General features: G+C 50.3%; 1 protein-coding gene across 1 annotated transcript in view; it reads left to right on the forward strand.

The window, feature by feature from the left end:
* The window catches only part of LOC118910393 (uncharacterized), a 34,623-nt gene extending 20,339 nt beyond the window's left edge, over nt 1-14,284 (forward strand). The window contains 7 exon segments of the mRNA XM_057493303.1: nt 93-470; nt 577-1,095; nt 1,239-1,373; nt 10,966-11,133; nt 11,755-12,033; nt 12,361-12,612; nt 13,517-14,284. Of these exon segments, the coding sequence (XP_057349286.1) occupies nt 93-470; nt 577-1,095; nt 1,239-1,373; nt 10,966-11,133; nt 11,755-12,033; nt 12,361-12,612; nt 13,517-13,857 (2,072 nt within the window). The 3' untranslated portion in view covers nt 13,858-14,284.
* Nucleotides 14,285-15,967: the final 1,683 nt, after the last annotated feature.

Genomic DNA, 15,967 nt, shown 5'->3' on the forward strand with positions numbered 1-15,967 from the left:
CTGGGCCCGCGGGGACCCTCCGGGGGGCCTCGGAGTGACGGCCGGGGTCGGGTGAAGGGCACCTCCGGACTCCAGGTCTGATTCCTTTACAGGGACCCTCCCCAAGCCCTCCATCTGAGCTGACCCAGGCCCCGTGGTTACCAACGGCAGCCCTGTGACCATCCGCTGTCAGGGGCCTCGGCAGGCTGTCACGTACAGTCTGTATAAAGAGAACTCCGGACGCTGGACCCTGGTAGCCCAGGATGAGTTCAGGGACAAGGCCAGTTTCCCCGTCGGGCCCATGAGCGCACACCGCGCAGGACGGTACCAGTGTGCGTTTCACGGCAGGAGCAACGGTTCAGAGTGGAGTGGCCCCCTGGCCCTGGTGGTGACAGGGGAGGGGAGGTGCCAGACCCTCCCCCCGGAGACCCCTCCCCCGGAGACACCCTCCCCTGGGGCCCCTCCCTCCGAAATCCCTCCCCGGAGGCCACGCCCCTGGAGACTCCTCCCCTAGAGGCCCCTCCCCCAGAGGCCCCTCCCCCAGGGGATCCCCCCTCGCCGTAGGCACCTCTAACCCGGCTCCGCTCTCTCCCTCAGGAGTGTAAGACCCACCCTCCCTCTCAGCTGACCCAAGCCCTGTGGTGGCGTCAGGAGGGACCGTGTCCCTCAGGTGTAGGTCACAGTTCACAGGGGGCACTTTCCACCTGCTGAAGGAGGGAGGAGCTGACGCACCCCAACACGTGGTCCCGCTGTTCTCTGCTGGGGGGTGGCAGGCCCGCTTTCGCGTGGACCCCGTGACCACCTCCCGTGGCAGGACCTACAGATGCTACAGCTCTCCCATGGCTTACCCCTACGTGTGGTCACTCCCCAGCGGCCCTCTGACCCTGGAGGTCACAGGTGAGGGGAGGTTGGCTCAGCCCTGGCTATTTCCTGACCCCAAAGTGACTGGCCCATGGAGGCCTGGGTGGGGGAGGGCTGGGGACGCTGGCCCCCGGGGGCCAGAACCATTGGAGATCCGAGAAGGGATTCCTCCATCGTTCCTGTGTCCCCCCGAGGAACTTTGTTCTGAGGAGGAACTAATGTTATCCCATCACAAACACGTCAGACTAAGGAGGGGTGAGTGGGAGGGATTCTCAGTTACGAGTCTGGGCTCAGAGGGTCACATCCCGTCAGTGGGAAGCCGGGGCCCTTGACTGCCATGCAGGGTTTCTGGGTGATTTGGGGAGTCTCTGCCTCTGTGACCTGACCTCACCGTCCAGCATCTCTAGCTGCACACCCCCTGGACTACACACCAGGGAACCTCATCTGGTTGGGCATCGCCACCTTCATTCTGCTGGTCCTCGGGGTGCTGCTGGCCCAGGCCAGACACTGCTCGGACACGACCCAAGGCGAAGGCAGGAGTCAGACACAGGCGGCAACACCTCACCCCTGAGGGATCTAGAACCTTGGACATAATCTGATGGTACCAAGAGGTTCTGGAGGAAAACCTGGGGAACAAGCCAGGGACCTGTCTGCTGACAATGTCGGGGGTATACACGTGGTCTGGGTGCGGGACAGCTTCTGGGCTGCCTCTGTGGAAGCTCTTCTGCAATTACTGTGGTGATTTCGTACCCTCCTTGATTGTCCCATCCCCATAGCTAATTTATATTATAATTGGAAGTTTGTCCTACCTTAGCCCCTTCACCTATTTAACCCACCCCCAAGAGTCTGCTCTGTTTTGTTTGGTCGTTTCTCTTGTTTTGCAGATTCTGTGTATAAGTGAAATCACGTGGTATTTGTCATTCTTCTCCTGGCTTATTTCAGTGAGCATAATACTCTCTAGTTCCATCCATGTTATCACAAATGGCAAAAGTCCTTTCTTCTTTATGGCTGAGTAATATTCCATTGTGTATAAGCACCACATCTTTACGCATTCATCCCTTGATGGACACTTAGGTTGCTTCCATATCTGGGCTACTGTAAACAATGTTGCAATAAAAATAGGGGTGCATGTATCTTTTCAAATTTGTGATTTTGTTTTCTTCAGGCAAATTCCCAGAGGTGGAATTGCAGGTCACATGGTATTTCTGATTAATAGTAACTCCAGTTTGGAACAGATACATAAAAAATCATTCTGTAAAACACTCTTGGGTCTCCTTATTGTCTCTTAGGAGATGTCACGTGGTACAGTCTCTCCAGAAATGACATCTGTTTGAAAGAACACACTCATGTTTGGAGTGACAGCCAGATGGTGTGTCGGTAAACCGGCTCTAAGGAAATATCATTTTTTTCAAAAGCCCTGAGTTGTGCCATTTGTCTATTTCTTTGGAGAAAATATAGCATGAACCGTAATTAGGCTGTCTGGCCTCATTTTAGTCGTCAGCGAGGGAGAATTAGAAAAAGCACACAAGGAAGAAGTGGCTTTCTTTTCCTGTGGAATTTCTCCATCAAAAACCTTCGTACAGGACATTCCAAAAATCTGTTCTCTCTCATCTAAGTAAGAAAGGAAGAAACTACAAAATAGTCCAAAAACAAGTAATAAAATGGCACTAGTAAGTCTTTGCATGCCAGTAGCCTCTTTCCATGTAAACGGTTTATCAGAAGACAGAGTGGCCAAATGAATTAAAATAAACAAGGTCCAACAATATGCTGTGTACAAGACACTCACTAGCTGTCAGGCGCGCCAGGCTGAACGTGAGGGGTGGCTCAGCGGAGTGAATATACCTGTTACAAAGTGTGTGAATCTAAGGTGTGTACAGTGTTGATTTCTGTCCTTTATATATTGCAAAATGATGGCCACCATGGTGTTAGCTACGTCACCATCACATTACACAATTACCTTTCCAGTGTGTGTGTAATGGGAACATTTAAGATCTACTCTTTTAGCAATTTTCAAGTATATAATACAGCATTGTTAACTATAGTCGCCATTGACCAGTGTCTCCTCATGTCCCCCACCCCAGTCCCTGGTATCAACCATTCTACTCTCTGCTTCTATGAGTTTGACTCTTAGATTCCACGTATAAGTGACATCACAGTGTTTGTCTTCCTCTAATTTATTACACATAGGATAATGCCTCCAAGGTCCATCCTTTCAGCAAATGTCAGGATTGCCTTCTTTCTCATGACTGAATATCGCCCCATTGTGGATTCTTTATTTATTCATCCATGGATGGACACTTAGGTTGTTTCCATGTCTTGGCTATTGTCAATAATGCTACAATGAACACAAAGTGCAGATATCTCTTTGAGATTCTGTTTTCATTTCCTTTGGATATGTACTCAGCAGTGGAATTGCTGGATCACATACTGGTTCAGTGCTTTTTTTTTTTTGAGGAACCTCCATACTTTTTTCCACAGTGGCTGCACAAATGTACACTCTGGCCAACAGGGAACAAGGGTTTCCTTTTCTCCACATCCTGTCCAACAGTTGTTACCTCCTGTCTGTTAGATACCAGCCATTCTGACAGTGTGAGGCGATACCTCATGGCAGTTCTATTTTTCATTTCTCTGGTGAGTAGTGATGTCCACTGTGTTGCTGACGTTTCCACAGTGGACTCCAGAGCCCCCGCAGAGCTGTGCTTGTTCATGGAGAGCTGTCCAGCTGCTGATCTGTGCAGAACAGAGGTTGGGGTCTCCCACATCACCATTTGGAAGACGTGTCATTTATTCTTATATAAGTTTTCTTCTCACCCACTAAATCTCTGAAATGCTTGGTTAACTGTCCGGTTATGTATTGACTTGCCTTTTATGTAGTTCAAAGATGTGCGATTAGATACCTTTAAGTTTATGAGTGCTATACCTTGTATGTGAATGGATTATTTAAACATAAAACAATTGTTCCTTATAAAAACATTTTTGTTTATATTCAACTTTGTTGAATACTTGTATAGGTAACAGCTCCTTCCATTAAATAATAATAATAGGACATGCTTGATTCAGAAAACGTTTAATGATTTTATTTCAGATGAGATTTTATTGTGAGTGCACAAGTGGGTTTTCCTTTTCTGGGGTGGGAGTGCTTTGATCTAACCCTTGGCTAGATCAATTAATCTTTTAATGGATGGTAATAAATTAGTAGTTTTGAATTATTACTGCAACTTTAAGTTCTGGTTCATTACATATCAAGATATCCTGCATTCTCTTAGCTTCCTTTTCAACCTACCAGGCTCCTTGTTGTTTGACTGACACTTAATTGTTCTGTATAATTATACCAACCATTTTGGAAGGTTTAGATTGTATTGCTAATTTTAGAGAGTTACCTACATTATTGTTATGGGAATTTACATTTATAATTTTGAACAATGTCTCACTTCATCCTCTCTTTCAGTAAGTCAAGAGCACAATTACACATTAGCCTAACTCCTAGTCCTTAATATTTTTGAAAGCACTGTCTCACACACACACAAATATTTCCTATATTTTGGTTCAGCTAATATCTTGATTCGGCCTCCTTAAATATATATGCATATCTACATGTGTGTAACTACACATAAATGTAACTTCCCAATGCTTCTCTACTTCCCGTTTCCTTCTCACCGTCTCACATCACTCCTTTCGTTTGGGTTCATTGCTCGTCCAACTGAACGGCATCATTTTGTGCTGCTTTCAGTGAGCACAAAGGCAGCAAAACAGCTAACAACTTGCAGCTCCTGAAATACCTTATTTCACTCTCTCTCTCTCTGCCAAGACACTTCTTCATATTTTCTTATCTCAAGTGAAGAATAAGATCCAACTCCCTTGGGGAGAAATCCAGCTGATCCTTAGGGATCCTCCCTCCTCTCTCCTCACACCTCCTGGAGGCACAGCCTGGAGACGCGAGGCCCGGGGTGGCGGGGCCGCCCTCGTCCCCTGGAGCTTAGGGGTTTCCCTGTTGACCCTTCCACATTTGATCCACAGTACAAATTCGGCTTGGTACAGAATCCTCTGCCAACAATTATGCCCCAGGGCAGTGGTTCAGTCTTCTGGGCATCTGTTCTTGCCACTGGGAAGTGAACTCCCAGTGAGAATGTCATTCTATTGACAGTACCTGACTTTTCCCTAGGAAGTGATTGTAGGATTTTTTATCAGACCAGTCCTCGCTGCGCACTTTGCAACTGATGTGGAATTCGTGAAGATTAAAATCAGCCGTTTTAAAATATGCGATTCAGAGTAGCATGGGTTTTTTTTTTCCCTCGATTTACCCTGGATTTCTTCGTTTTACCATAAAGGATGAAGATACAGGTTTTATTTTTAAATGCGTGCATGTTACCATTTAAGCGACTTTCCTCTCTGTGACACGCTCAGCTCTTCACCTCTTGGGCTGTTGGTGGACACCGTTCTCACGCCTTTCCTTCGGACACACTAGCTATGGTGCTGGCCGTCCCCGTTCTGTTCCCAGGGAACTTGAATTTCCGTTTGTGGTCTCAGTTTTCTGCATTCTGGAAAATTTCCTCAATATTGTGTTTCCGGTTCCACACCTAGTTCTTCAGCTGTGTCTTGTCCTGGATGGAATGGAAATTTAGAATGTGTTCATTCACTTGGATTTTTCACCAGTAAGATTTCTAATATCCTTCTGTAATTGCCCCTTCCTCTGTGGTATAAACCATATTCTTCTCTCAAAAATTCAATTTCCTCCTTTGTTTACAGATATTCAAACACTTGCTTGATTTACAATAAGTCTCACATGTTCCTAGCATTCTATTTCTGTGGCTATAATCATGAACATTATTAATGAGCATTGAGATTGTCTTCTGCAGCACCGCTGATTACTGAAAGGATTCCTCCTTGCTGTCCATTCCCGTTGGAAGCTTAGTTTCCATACACCTTATTTCCCATGGAGGCTTTCTCCCGAGGCTGTCCCGGCAGTCAGGCATGATGACGAGGACTAGCGCAGCTGCTCCCGCCCTGTGGCATCCACTCTCCCAAACTTAGCATCCCCTCAGGGCTGTCCAGAAGGGCCGGGTCCAGTGCAAGCCTCACACTCCCCCAAAGATGGGTACCCAGGCTGCCTGGCCCGAAGTGAATCTGTTTCATGTCCATGCAAAGCACGGGGCTCAGTGCTGACCACGGGCCGGTCAGTGGGCAGAGACATCCCAGTGTCCCTCCACAAAAACGGGGAAGGGAGGAACACAGCTTGCTAACTCACACAGACCCCGGGCCCCTCCCACCCTGAGGACCTAGGGTCCCTCTCCTGTTTGCACTGAGGGGAAACCTCCACTCTGATGACTCCTGGCTGTCCCCAGGCACAGGTGGCCTCTCAGCTTTGGGCTTTTTTATCTGTTGTGCCCGTCCCACTGTTGGGAACTTTCATTTCCCCTTTCCTGCATTTGGCAGTGTCTACACACTGCAGAAACATTATACATAGTATTTCTCAGCATTGGGGACTCTCAAGTGAGCACATCCATCGTCCACCTGGACTGCAGAGTGGACGCCATGATCTTCTCTTGTACCAAATCCCATACGTCTCCATTTGATCTGGAAAATAACCGTGACTGAGCCCCACCCGCGGCCCTGGTGGCCCTGACCACACATGCACACTGACGAACTGCTCCCAGTGAGGAGACGGGGGCTCAGGGACGGGGCGGCATTGCCACACAGGCCGCGGATGATAGATGAATGCTTACATGGAGTTCAGCTTTCCCTCCAGATTCAGAGCAGCAGCCCAGCTCCAGGACCCCTGACACCTGCAGGCAGGACCTCAGGATGAGGAGGAGGTGTCTGAGACAGGAGACAAAGGCACTGTGGAGGCAAAAATGACTCAGAGCTTTGTTTCTAAGAAGTTGGGTGGATTCTGCTGCAAGAGTGAAAGGCAGCCCATAAAGCGAGAGGTGAGAAACAACATCTACGCTGGGGGGCCAAGAGTCGTGTCTGCTCACCATATGCCCTGTTTTCCGCCTCTGTGCTCACTGGCACAGCGATGCCGAGCTTGACCATAGGGTCAGGCGTGTGTCTGCTGCTCTGGGCCGGGGTGAAGCGCGGTGTGCTCGCTGTGTGTCCCTGTTGGTGGGAGCAGCCAGTCCAGACGTACACGTGCGCAACCTGTGACCAACACACCTTTTCCTAATGTCTATTTGGGTAAAAGATCACTTTTTTAAAAGGTAAAACAGTTGGTCTTGTACAGGTATAAAATAAACATGAGTGGACATTTTTACCTGAATCATTATTGATAAGGGCACCAGCAAGGTGTTACAACCTTTTTACAGTAGAATCCCAACAGCACGCCTATTCAGAGGACAGGAATAGGGACGGAATGCCCAGGGGAGTGCAAAGTCTCTTCCACGTGCTGTGGCCTAGTCCTGGAATTCTCTAAGGCTCTCAAGCTTCAGCTCTGCCCTCAAAGGTCACTTCATCCAGCCTAGATCTTCCTGCATATCCCAGACTTCTCTCCATCGCCTGACATCCCATCTCCAAGGTCCAAGAGGCTGTGCCTCCAAACACGTAACTAAGTGTGTGCTTCCATACTTGTTAATTGTATGGTTACACTCTGAGTCGTCCCCAGGACTCATCATTCCCAGAGGGCCAGACCTCTACTATCTTATCACCTAGTTCTGACTTTTTAGAATTATGTGATTGTGTTAAAGACACTTAACATGAGGTCTAACCTTTTAACAAAATATTAAGTGCACAATCCAGCATTCGCTAACTAAACACACGATGTTGTAGTGCAGAGCTCCAGAAATGGTTTGTTTTGCATAACTGAAACTTTATGCCCATTGATTCAGCATATTCCAGCTTTTTATTCTCAGCAAGTATGTGAAATATAGTCGCTTTTCTTTGGAGAACATATGCAGGTTGGATGAGTGGATGGATGGATGGGTGCCTGGGCAAGTGGATAAATGGACAGACAAATGTATTAATGTATTATTCATTGAAAACACTCCACAATACCTTGAAGTGAGCCACCAATCCCTTAGAATTTCTGTAAATTTGACGAGAATCTCTTTGCCTGGTAGAAATCCCTTTCCTGTTTTCTTTCTCTACAGATCTGGGACATTTCTAAGATATGAAAGGTTAATATCAGAAAATAAGATACAAAACACAATTCTGGATAATTGAGAAATTTAGGTGTTTCACAGGCAGGATTGAGTTGGTGGTTGCTGATCATTTTCTGTCTGCCGGGCTCTATTATTGATCAACACACACCAACTCATGTATTCTCACACACCTAAGGAAGGGAGCACCTTCTGCTTTTAAAGGTGAGGATTCCAAGGGACGGGGAGATAAAGGCATTTTCCCATATCCACGCTTTGTAAAGACAGTCACAATCCCAATTCAGCTATGTGCTTGGCCCCCAAATCCATTCCCTTCCATCTCACTCACCTCATAATGCTAAGTGAGGAAAGTCAGAAACAAATAGTGTGTGATTTCACTTCCGTGCAGAATCAAAATTTTGAACTCCTAGAAACAGAGAGTAGATAGGTGGGAGTGAAGGATGTGGGGAGATGTTGGTCAAAGGGTACCAACTTCCAGGTATAAGGTGAGTTCTGGGACCTAGTTGTACAGCGTGGGGACTGTAGTTAACATACTGTATTACATAGCTGGAAGTTGCTAAGAGAGATCTTAAATGTTTCCACCACACACAAAATAACATGCAGTAACTAGGTGAGGTGATGGAGGTGTAAACTAACAGTGTGGTCACATTTTGCAATATACATGTATCAAACTGTCACCTGTACACGTAAATGTATACAATGTCATAGGTCAATTATACCTCAATAGGGTGGGGGTTGGGTGGGGAACACTTGTGAATAATATATTACCCACACCAATTTTACCTCTGCAATAATAGTTCATCACTGCAGGGAAAAAACACGGAAATATATCCTTTAATACAAACGTGAAATGTAAAATTTCCCAGTTTTATTGACTGTTTAGAAATCGAGGTACGCTTAAACCTCACCTTTCAAGAGCCAGAAATTTCTTTTATTAGTATTCAAATTTTCCTTCCTCAAAGGCCACTCTACTATCTATTTGACTGCCTTACCAGCCCAGTTCCGTTTGTAGTAAATAAAAACTATGTGCTTCCCATGAAATGAAAAACAGTTCGCTCCACGGATTTCTTGGCTTTATCCCAATGTGCAGACACTTTTAGCCTGTCTCCTTGGCAAGAATCCCACACACACCTTCAAGCACTCCCAAACAAAGTCCATGGTCATAACTTCCTGTCATGATTAACCAATAAGATATCATAATTTTAAACAGTTATTTTCTAAGTGTTTTTGTTCGGAGGATGACTTTCCAGTATGAGACCTTGGCTCTCTGCTTCCCACTTCTATGACACCTTCTGTGAATCATGGCACTGATTTATTTTTATTTATGAAACACTGTCTTATTTTTGCAATTACTTTTTGTATAAAAATATCATCTCATGGAGGGTATAGTCATCTACAGTTATAGATATTTAAATAACAGCATTGATTAATAATACACTTCATAGAGTGTAATTATTTAACTAAACATTAACCTAGAATTTATCCTCTCAAAATAATCAGGCGTTTGCTGGGAAGCAGGAAAATAAGCATAAAGGGTGCCATCCATACGGAAGTAACCATGCGCTGCCCTCTGGTCGATGCGTATCTCGACATGCCCCCCACCCCACAATTTTACCCTTGGCTGTACACTCAGAGAGCTCTAGGTCCTACACTCCCCGGATATAGGCCAGAGCCTTCAGGGCAGCTTTGCTCTTAAAAGGAAATGCGTGGTAAAAGCAGGTGTCAGAGTGAGCAAGAAAGATAAATGCACTGGGGAATATTCTGGCAGTGGAGAACTATACACTGGCCAGGAAATAAACCGGAGCTCAGCAAAGCAGTGTGGGCACCACAATACGGTCTCACACATAAAGGTGCCTAAGTACCTTATCCTTTTCTTCTGAATTGAAGCATAAATAATTACGTATGTGCAGACACAAATACTGCATATGATGGCACGATGGTGTGGGAGAACCATACTGACAAGAACAACTCTGAAGAAATAAACAAAAGACCCAGGGCAGTGGTCACATCAGATTATAGGAAGGGCGGGGATGCAGGAGGCACAGCCCGAGCCACACTGGTGTTCCCTTGAGTATCCTGGTTGCCGGGTCAGCTTGATTTCACACCTTTTTTCTTGATAGAACTTACTTTTTTCTGACACTGTTGGCTGTTTGAAGTACCTTCATCATTATATACACATATGTATGTGTATGTTTATTATGATTTGTATATATTTGCTTATGTATTTTGTATCGATACAATAGATTATTTTTTATAAAAATGTTATCTGAAATAAAAGTATATATTATATGTGTGTATGTATGTATATTACATATATCTTCAACATGAATGTACATATCTGTTCATACGTATATATATATGAGTGTCTACGTATGTTGCTGGGGCCGAGGGAGGGATATCAGAGTTTTGACTGGTAAGTGAAGAATGGATCTCAAGTAGACCTTTCATGGCCGGAAATGGCAGGTTCTGATCTGTGCTAATGCTGCAGAATCAGGTCTCCTCAACACTCAGCAGGAAAAATTTTAAAATCTGTCATGATTTCTCCATTTGCAATTAATACGTATTGAAAATTAGAGAACTGTTTTTTTCTAAAATCCATTTATCACATAACGATAAACATGCACTAACTTGGTAGCAGAACATCACATGTGGTTATAAACTGAATCGTACGTATATCTCAAAAAGGCAGCTACGGTATGTTAAATCCCTTTGTAGGGTTTTGGAGGTAGGGAAATCTGATTCAAGACCTGGGTGCGAGGGATCGGTCAGCCAAGGGTTGGAGCAGGGCCTTCCTCAGGGCTGTGCTCAGCCATGACTGTTATCTGTAAGTTTTCCACAACACCTCCCATATTTAGAGTGAGAAACAGCCGGTCATCTTCCTGTGTGGTGGGCTGCCTGTAAACTGCAGGTGTTGAAGTTCAGCCTCTGGTAACCACATTCTGTTGGTTTTCCAGTTTTGCTCAGCTCCTGCAGCCCGTCCGACAGAAGCAGCACCACGTCCTCCGCACTCATCAGCCTTTGGTATCTCGGTAAGTTCTGGAAGGGGTTGGGGGAGAGGGTTATGGGGGAAAAGTCCGAGTTCAGGCTGGGTGCCAAGACAGGGCACTCTTGCAAGAGGGTGAAGTTCCCAGGGTGTCAGTCATCTCTGACGTGGCTTTCCCCCCAGGAGCCTGTCTGGTCCAGAGGACCTGGGCACCCATGGGTGAGTCCCCCAGCAGTGCCAGTTTGGTGGGACACAGATGGGTGTCCCCGGTGGGAGATGGGAGCTCGGGAGTGGGTGACGAGGCTGGCTTGGGCAGGGAGCCCCCCAAGAGCACAAGAAGTGGGGCTACCTGGCAACACTGGGCTTCTAGTTCTTCTGAGACACCCCCCTCCCAGACACCAGCCTGGGGGCTGAGCCATCTCCTGAAGGAGGCTGTGATGTGCAGAAGCCGGCCTCTCTGCAGGTGGGTTAGAATAATCTTGGTGAGGAGGGAAGGACCCAGTGCTGGGCCCCCAAGCCCTCTGAGGACCCGGAAGTGACTCAGGGCCTCCCGCCCAGGCCTGCTGACCCCATCTTGCATGTGTATTTCTGTTATTGTAGAAAAAATTTTAAGGGAACCTTTGTTCAAGATGTTACCAACACTCTAAGTAAACCTCTTGCTCTGGGAAGACCTGTGGTGACCATGCTGGGCTGGGCTGAGTCCCTGGCCCCCACCAGGCTTCCCTGGGCCTGGGACAAGTGTCGGGGGAAGCCTCAGAAGGCTGCGTGGGATGGAGAGCCCCTGAGGCTGGCGAAGGGGCAGCTCCCACCTTTCCCTCCACGGCCATGCCCCCTCCCCAGGTGGACACCACAAGCCCTCCCTGTCAGCCTGTCAGAGCCCTGTGGTTCCCCTAGGAGGACACGTGACTCTGAAGTGTCAGTTTCCCCTTCCCTTTGCCACATTCAAACTATTCAGAAGAGAGGGGACCCGCAGCCGTGAGCTCCAGAGACGTCGTTCCAACAGCTTCACGATAGACCTGGTGAGCGTGGCACACGCGGGGTTCTATGCCTGTTCCGTGGCTCTCTGCCACAGCTGCAAGTGGTCAGCACATAGCGACACCCTGCAGATCGTGGTCACAGGTAGGTGTCCGGCCCCGCCTGTGACAGCCCTGCGTGCAGATGGCCCTGCCAGAGCCCGGGAGCCCAGGAGCGGGGGCAGGACTGAAGGCCACAGAGCTTAGAAGGAACCTGGAGGAAGAGGGGCTGGTAGCCGAGATGGACAGAGAGCAGAGGGAGGCGAGCAGAGGCCCAGGTGACAAAGGTCGCGAGCAGGAGGATGGGTGGAGGCTCCACAGCAACAAAGGTGCAGGAGGAATCAGGCCGCTTCGGGCTTGAGAGGTCAGGAAATCCGCTCTGAAATGCCAGGGGAGGGGTGAGGAGGGGTACTTACACCCTATTTCTCCCTAGGTGTGCTCAGGCGTCCCTCCATCTCGGCCCAGCCCAGCTCCCTTGTGCACGCAGGGGCGAGTGTGACCCTGTGCTGTCACTCACAGCTGATTTTTGACACATTTATCCTGCACAGAGAGGGGGGCACACAGTATTCTCAGCAACACCCCCTTACGCCTGCACGTGAGGAGACCTACAGATGCTACGGCGCCCTCAGCCACGCCCCCCAGGAGTGGTCGGCCCCCAGTGACCCCATGGATGTCGTGGTCACAGGTGAGCGTGGTGGCCCAGCCCCCATTCTCCTTGTCCTTGGGATCCTCTGGGGTGATGGGGTGTTGCAGGGTCAATGCAGGGATAGACAGACAGACAGGCAGACAGGCAGACAGAGGGAGCAGCAGGCTCAGGAGAGAGGCAGAGACAGAGAAGAACGGGGAGAGAGAGGGAGCAGGCGGAGCATGGAGGGAAAAGGAGCAAAACACTTTGCGACAGGGGAAGCCCAGCCTGGGGCAGGGCAGCTGAAGGGGCCCTGAAAGAGGGATGGGAAGGAGGCGGCAGCTGAGGGGTGAGGGGGCCTGGCTGGGGCACCGAGGAGGCTGGGCGTGGCCCCCACTGCACCGCGTCCCCTCCTCGGCCCTGAGAACAGCCATACAGCAGACATCTTCGGCCAGGCCCCCAGATGATCCGAAGGGAGCTGGCACCCTGAGGTGGCTCGACTCTGGTGTCATGTGTCCTTCTGCACAAAGAAGGAGGGGTTCCTTCCTGCCCCGTGGGCGCCGGACCTCACTGGCCACTCCCTGCAGAGCGAGGGTCCCCAGGGCCGTCGGGGGCTCTGGCTCTAACGCCCAGTGGTTGCGGTCCAGGGGCCTGAGGCCAGCACCACATGTTCTGAGAGTCCCGTGGCAGCTAGTGGGTCCGTTGCTCGAGAGAACCCCCCTCCCCATTGGCCTCTAGGGGCAGTAAGACAGAGAGATGCCTGCAGAGGGCAAAGGAGCCAGGGCAAAGTGGAGCTGGCAAAGGGCATACACACCTGTGCACACACACTGCGGAGATGAGTGGGCATGGGGAGCATTGATGACACACTGTGGGCCCCTAGGATGGGGACAGAGACCCCTCTGCTCTTGCCCAAGGACAGTGGGACTAATTTGTGCTCTTAGGTCAAGGCCTGCTTTCCTCCTAGGAAAACACGAGAAGCCGCATCTCTCGGCCCTGCTGGGCACTGCGGTGTGGTCAGCAGGGAACGTGATCTTGCTCTGCGGCTTCGAGAGCTCCTTTGACATGTACCACCTGTGCAGGGCTGGGCAGGCCTGCCCACGCCGGCTGGCTGCAGGGCAGAGCCACAGCGGGGCCTCTCAGGCCGCCTTCCCCCTGGGCCCCGGGACCCCAGCCCAGGAAGGGGCCTACACGTGCTACGGCTCTTTCAACCACTCCCCCCATGAGTGGTCAGTCCCGAGTGACCCAGTGCACCTCTCTGTCCCAGGTGAGGAATCCCGAACCTGCCCCGTGTCTCCAATACACTAGACCACGGAGCTCTATCTGAAGGGCGCCCTGATGGTGACAGGGGATCCGGGGCTTCTGGAGAAACAGAAGCAGTGAGAAATACAGAGAGGCTGGGACACAGGCCCCTGCACGCCCCCCACCCTTCCTGGGTGGAAGCCCACACTGGGGGCCTCTGGGTCCAGGTGAACGAAGAAAAAGGCCAGGGCAGACCCAGGAGGTCCTCGCTCCTTAGGCCACACTCAGGCTGGAGACCAGCAGCAGCGGCAGCCCCTCACCCCCACTCGCTTCCCAGAGGCGCTCCTGACGCACAGGCAGACCACAGATGAGGAGCTTAGATACTTATCATCGCAGGGAGGCATATCCCGGGAGGAAGTCACACACCCAGGCACTCAGGCAGAGGGACCAGAACCGCCATCAGCCCTTAGGGCATGACAGAGCTGGGGTGTGGAGGGGCCCCCCTTCCAGAGGAGTGGTCCTGCTTCGGAGGGGCGAGACAGGACGCTTGCTCACCCCCTCTCTGTCCTTCCTCCTAAAAACCACAGAAAGCACTTGCACATCACCCCGTGAGCCGAGCCCCGCAGACGGTGAGCAAGGAGGCCTCTGCGCTTAGCTCGTGAGCCCCCAGGGAGGCAGGGCTCCGGTGTCCCCAACTCTGTGACCTTGTCTCATCTCCTTCCATCTCTGATCCCCAAATTCTCCACTGGCATTTGAGACTGCATACAGCATGGGAATCAGGGGGGCATTCGCCCCCTCGTGCTCCTGGACTGAGGCCTTTTCCTAGTTGGATAAAGGGGTCAAAGGGACCAGGGTGTGTGGGGACAGGGGTGGTTGTATCATCCAACTGTTAATCATCTATGAGCTGAACATTCAGCAGTTAAGAAGGAAAGGGATCGTGCCTTTATGAGGGTTGCATTCCAGGAGGAGAAATTCCATTAAGATTCTTTAATCCCCATACACTGAGCTGGGGTCATGCAATGCAGAAAGGGTACGTGGACACTGTAGAGTGCGTGGTACCTGGCTCAGGGTGACAACCCAGGTGTGCCTCAGTTTCAAGGAGACCCAGTCTTGAGAAGGTTGGTGGAGGGATCTGAGTGCCAGGAATCCAAGGTGGCAATAAGCTCAGACTGCGGAGCCAGTGCCCCTGCCGTGCGGTGGGGAGGTGACCTGGCGAGGTGGCCAGAGCCTGCTTAGCTACAGGTGGACGAGTCGTGACAAGGAGTGTGGATTTTATTCTGGCTGCAATGGGAAGTCATTTAGTACTGACATCAGAAAAGCATCACATGGTGCAAAGTTTAGAAGGAGACAGTTGGCAGGGGAGAACAGATTCGCACAAGGGGACCGTGCCTGGAAGCCATGAGACAGTTGGGAGGCCGTGCAGGCCCTTGTGCAGAAAAATCATGGTGGCTTAGCCAGAGGTGCTGGGGGAGGCGCAGGGTGAGTGGTTTCGGAGCACGCTCCGAGGTAAGGCCCAGGGAAGGAGCTCTGAGAGGGTACTTCTCCTATTTCTTAGCTGAGTAGCCGTGGGCTTGTTCATGCCTCTTAGAGCTTCTGGGGCCCATGCATGGAAACTTGGAACTGGGAGTTGAGTTTTTAGAGAAAAGGACCACGGGGCAGGGAGCCCGGTGGGGAAGAATGGTGCAGCCCTTGAAAGCCAAAAGGTTGCAGTCAGACTTGCGGGCCCTGCTCATAGCTCTGCTGGATCTAGGAACTGAACTCCCGTAGCATCAATCTCCTCAACTAACGGTGCCTCCCTCCACGGCGTGCACTGAGGAAAAGATGCATTCACCACAATGTGGGAGCTCCCCAACCCGCAGACGGGGCCCAGCCACAGAGAAGGGTCTCAAGACGCGGTACATCCCTGGCCGCCTCTCCTCCCGCTCCGGCGAATGTCTCCCTGCCCCACGTGTGGTCATTCCTGGGGGAGTGACTTCATGTCTCGGCACCCTGATCCAGAGGCATCCCCTGCTCTCTAGCCCCCTCCTTCTCCGTTTTCAGAGTGTGGTGGGGTTAGGAGGAATGAGAGGGAGGGGTGGTCAGCCAGGGTTGATGCAGGCGGTGCCCTTTCATGCAAAGCCTCATGTCTTGGCCTATAGGGTAGCCCGGAAAAGCCTGGGACCCTGGGTCTGGCCTC

The sequence above is a fragment of the Manis pentadactyla genome, chromosome 15 (assembly GCF_030020395.1).
Source record: "Manis pentadactyla isolate mManPen7 chromosome 15, mManPen7.hap1, whole genome shotgun sequence".
In the NCBI taxonomy this organism is placed as follows: Eukaryota; Metazoa; Chordata; class Mammalia; order Pholidota; family Manidae; genus Manis; species Manis pentadactyla.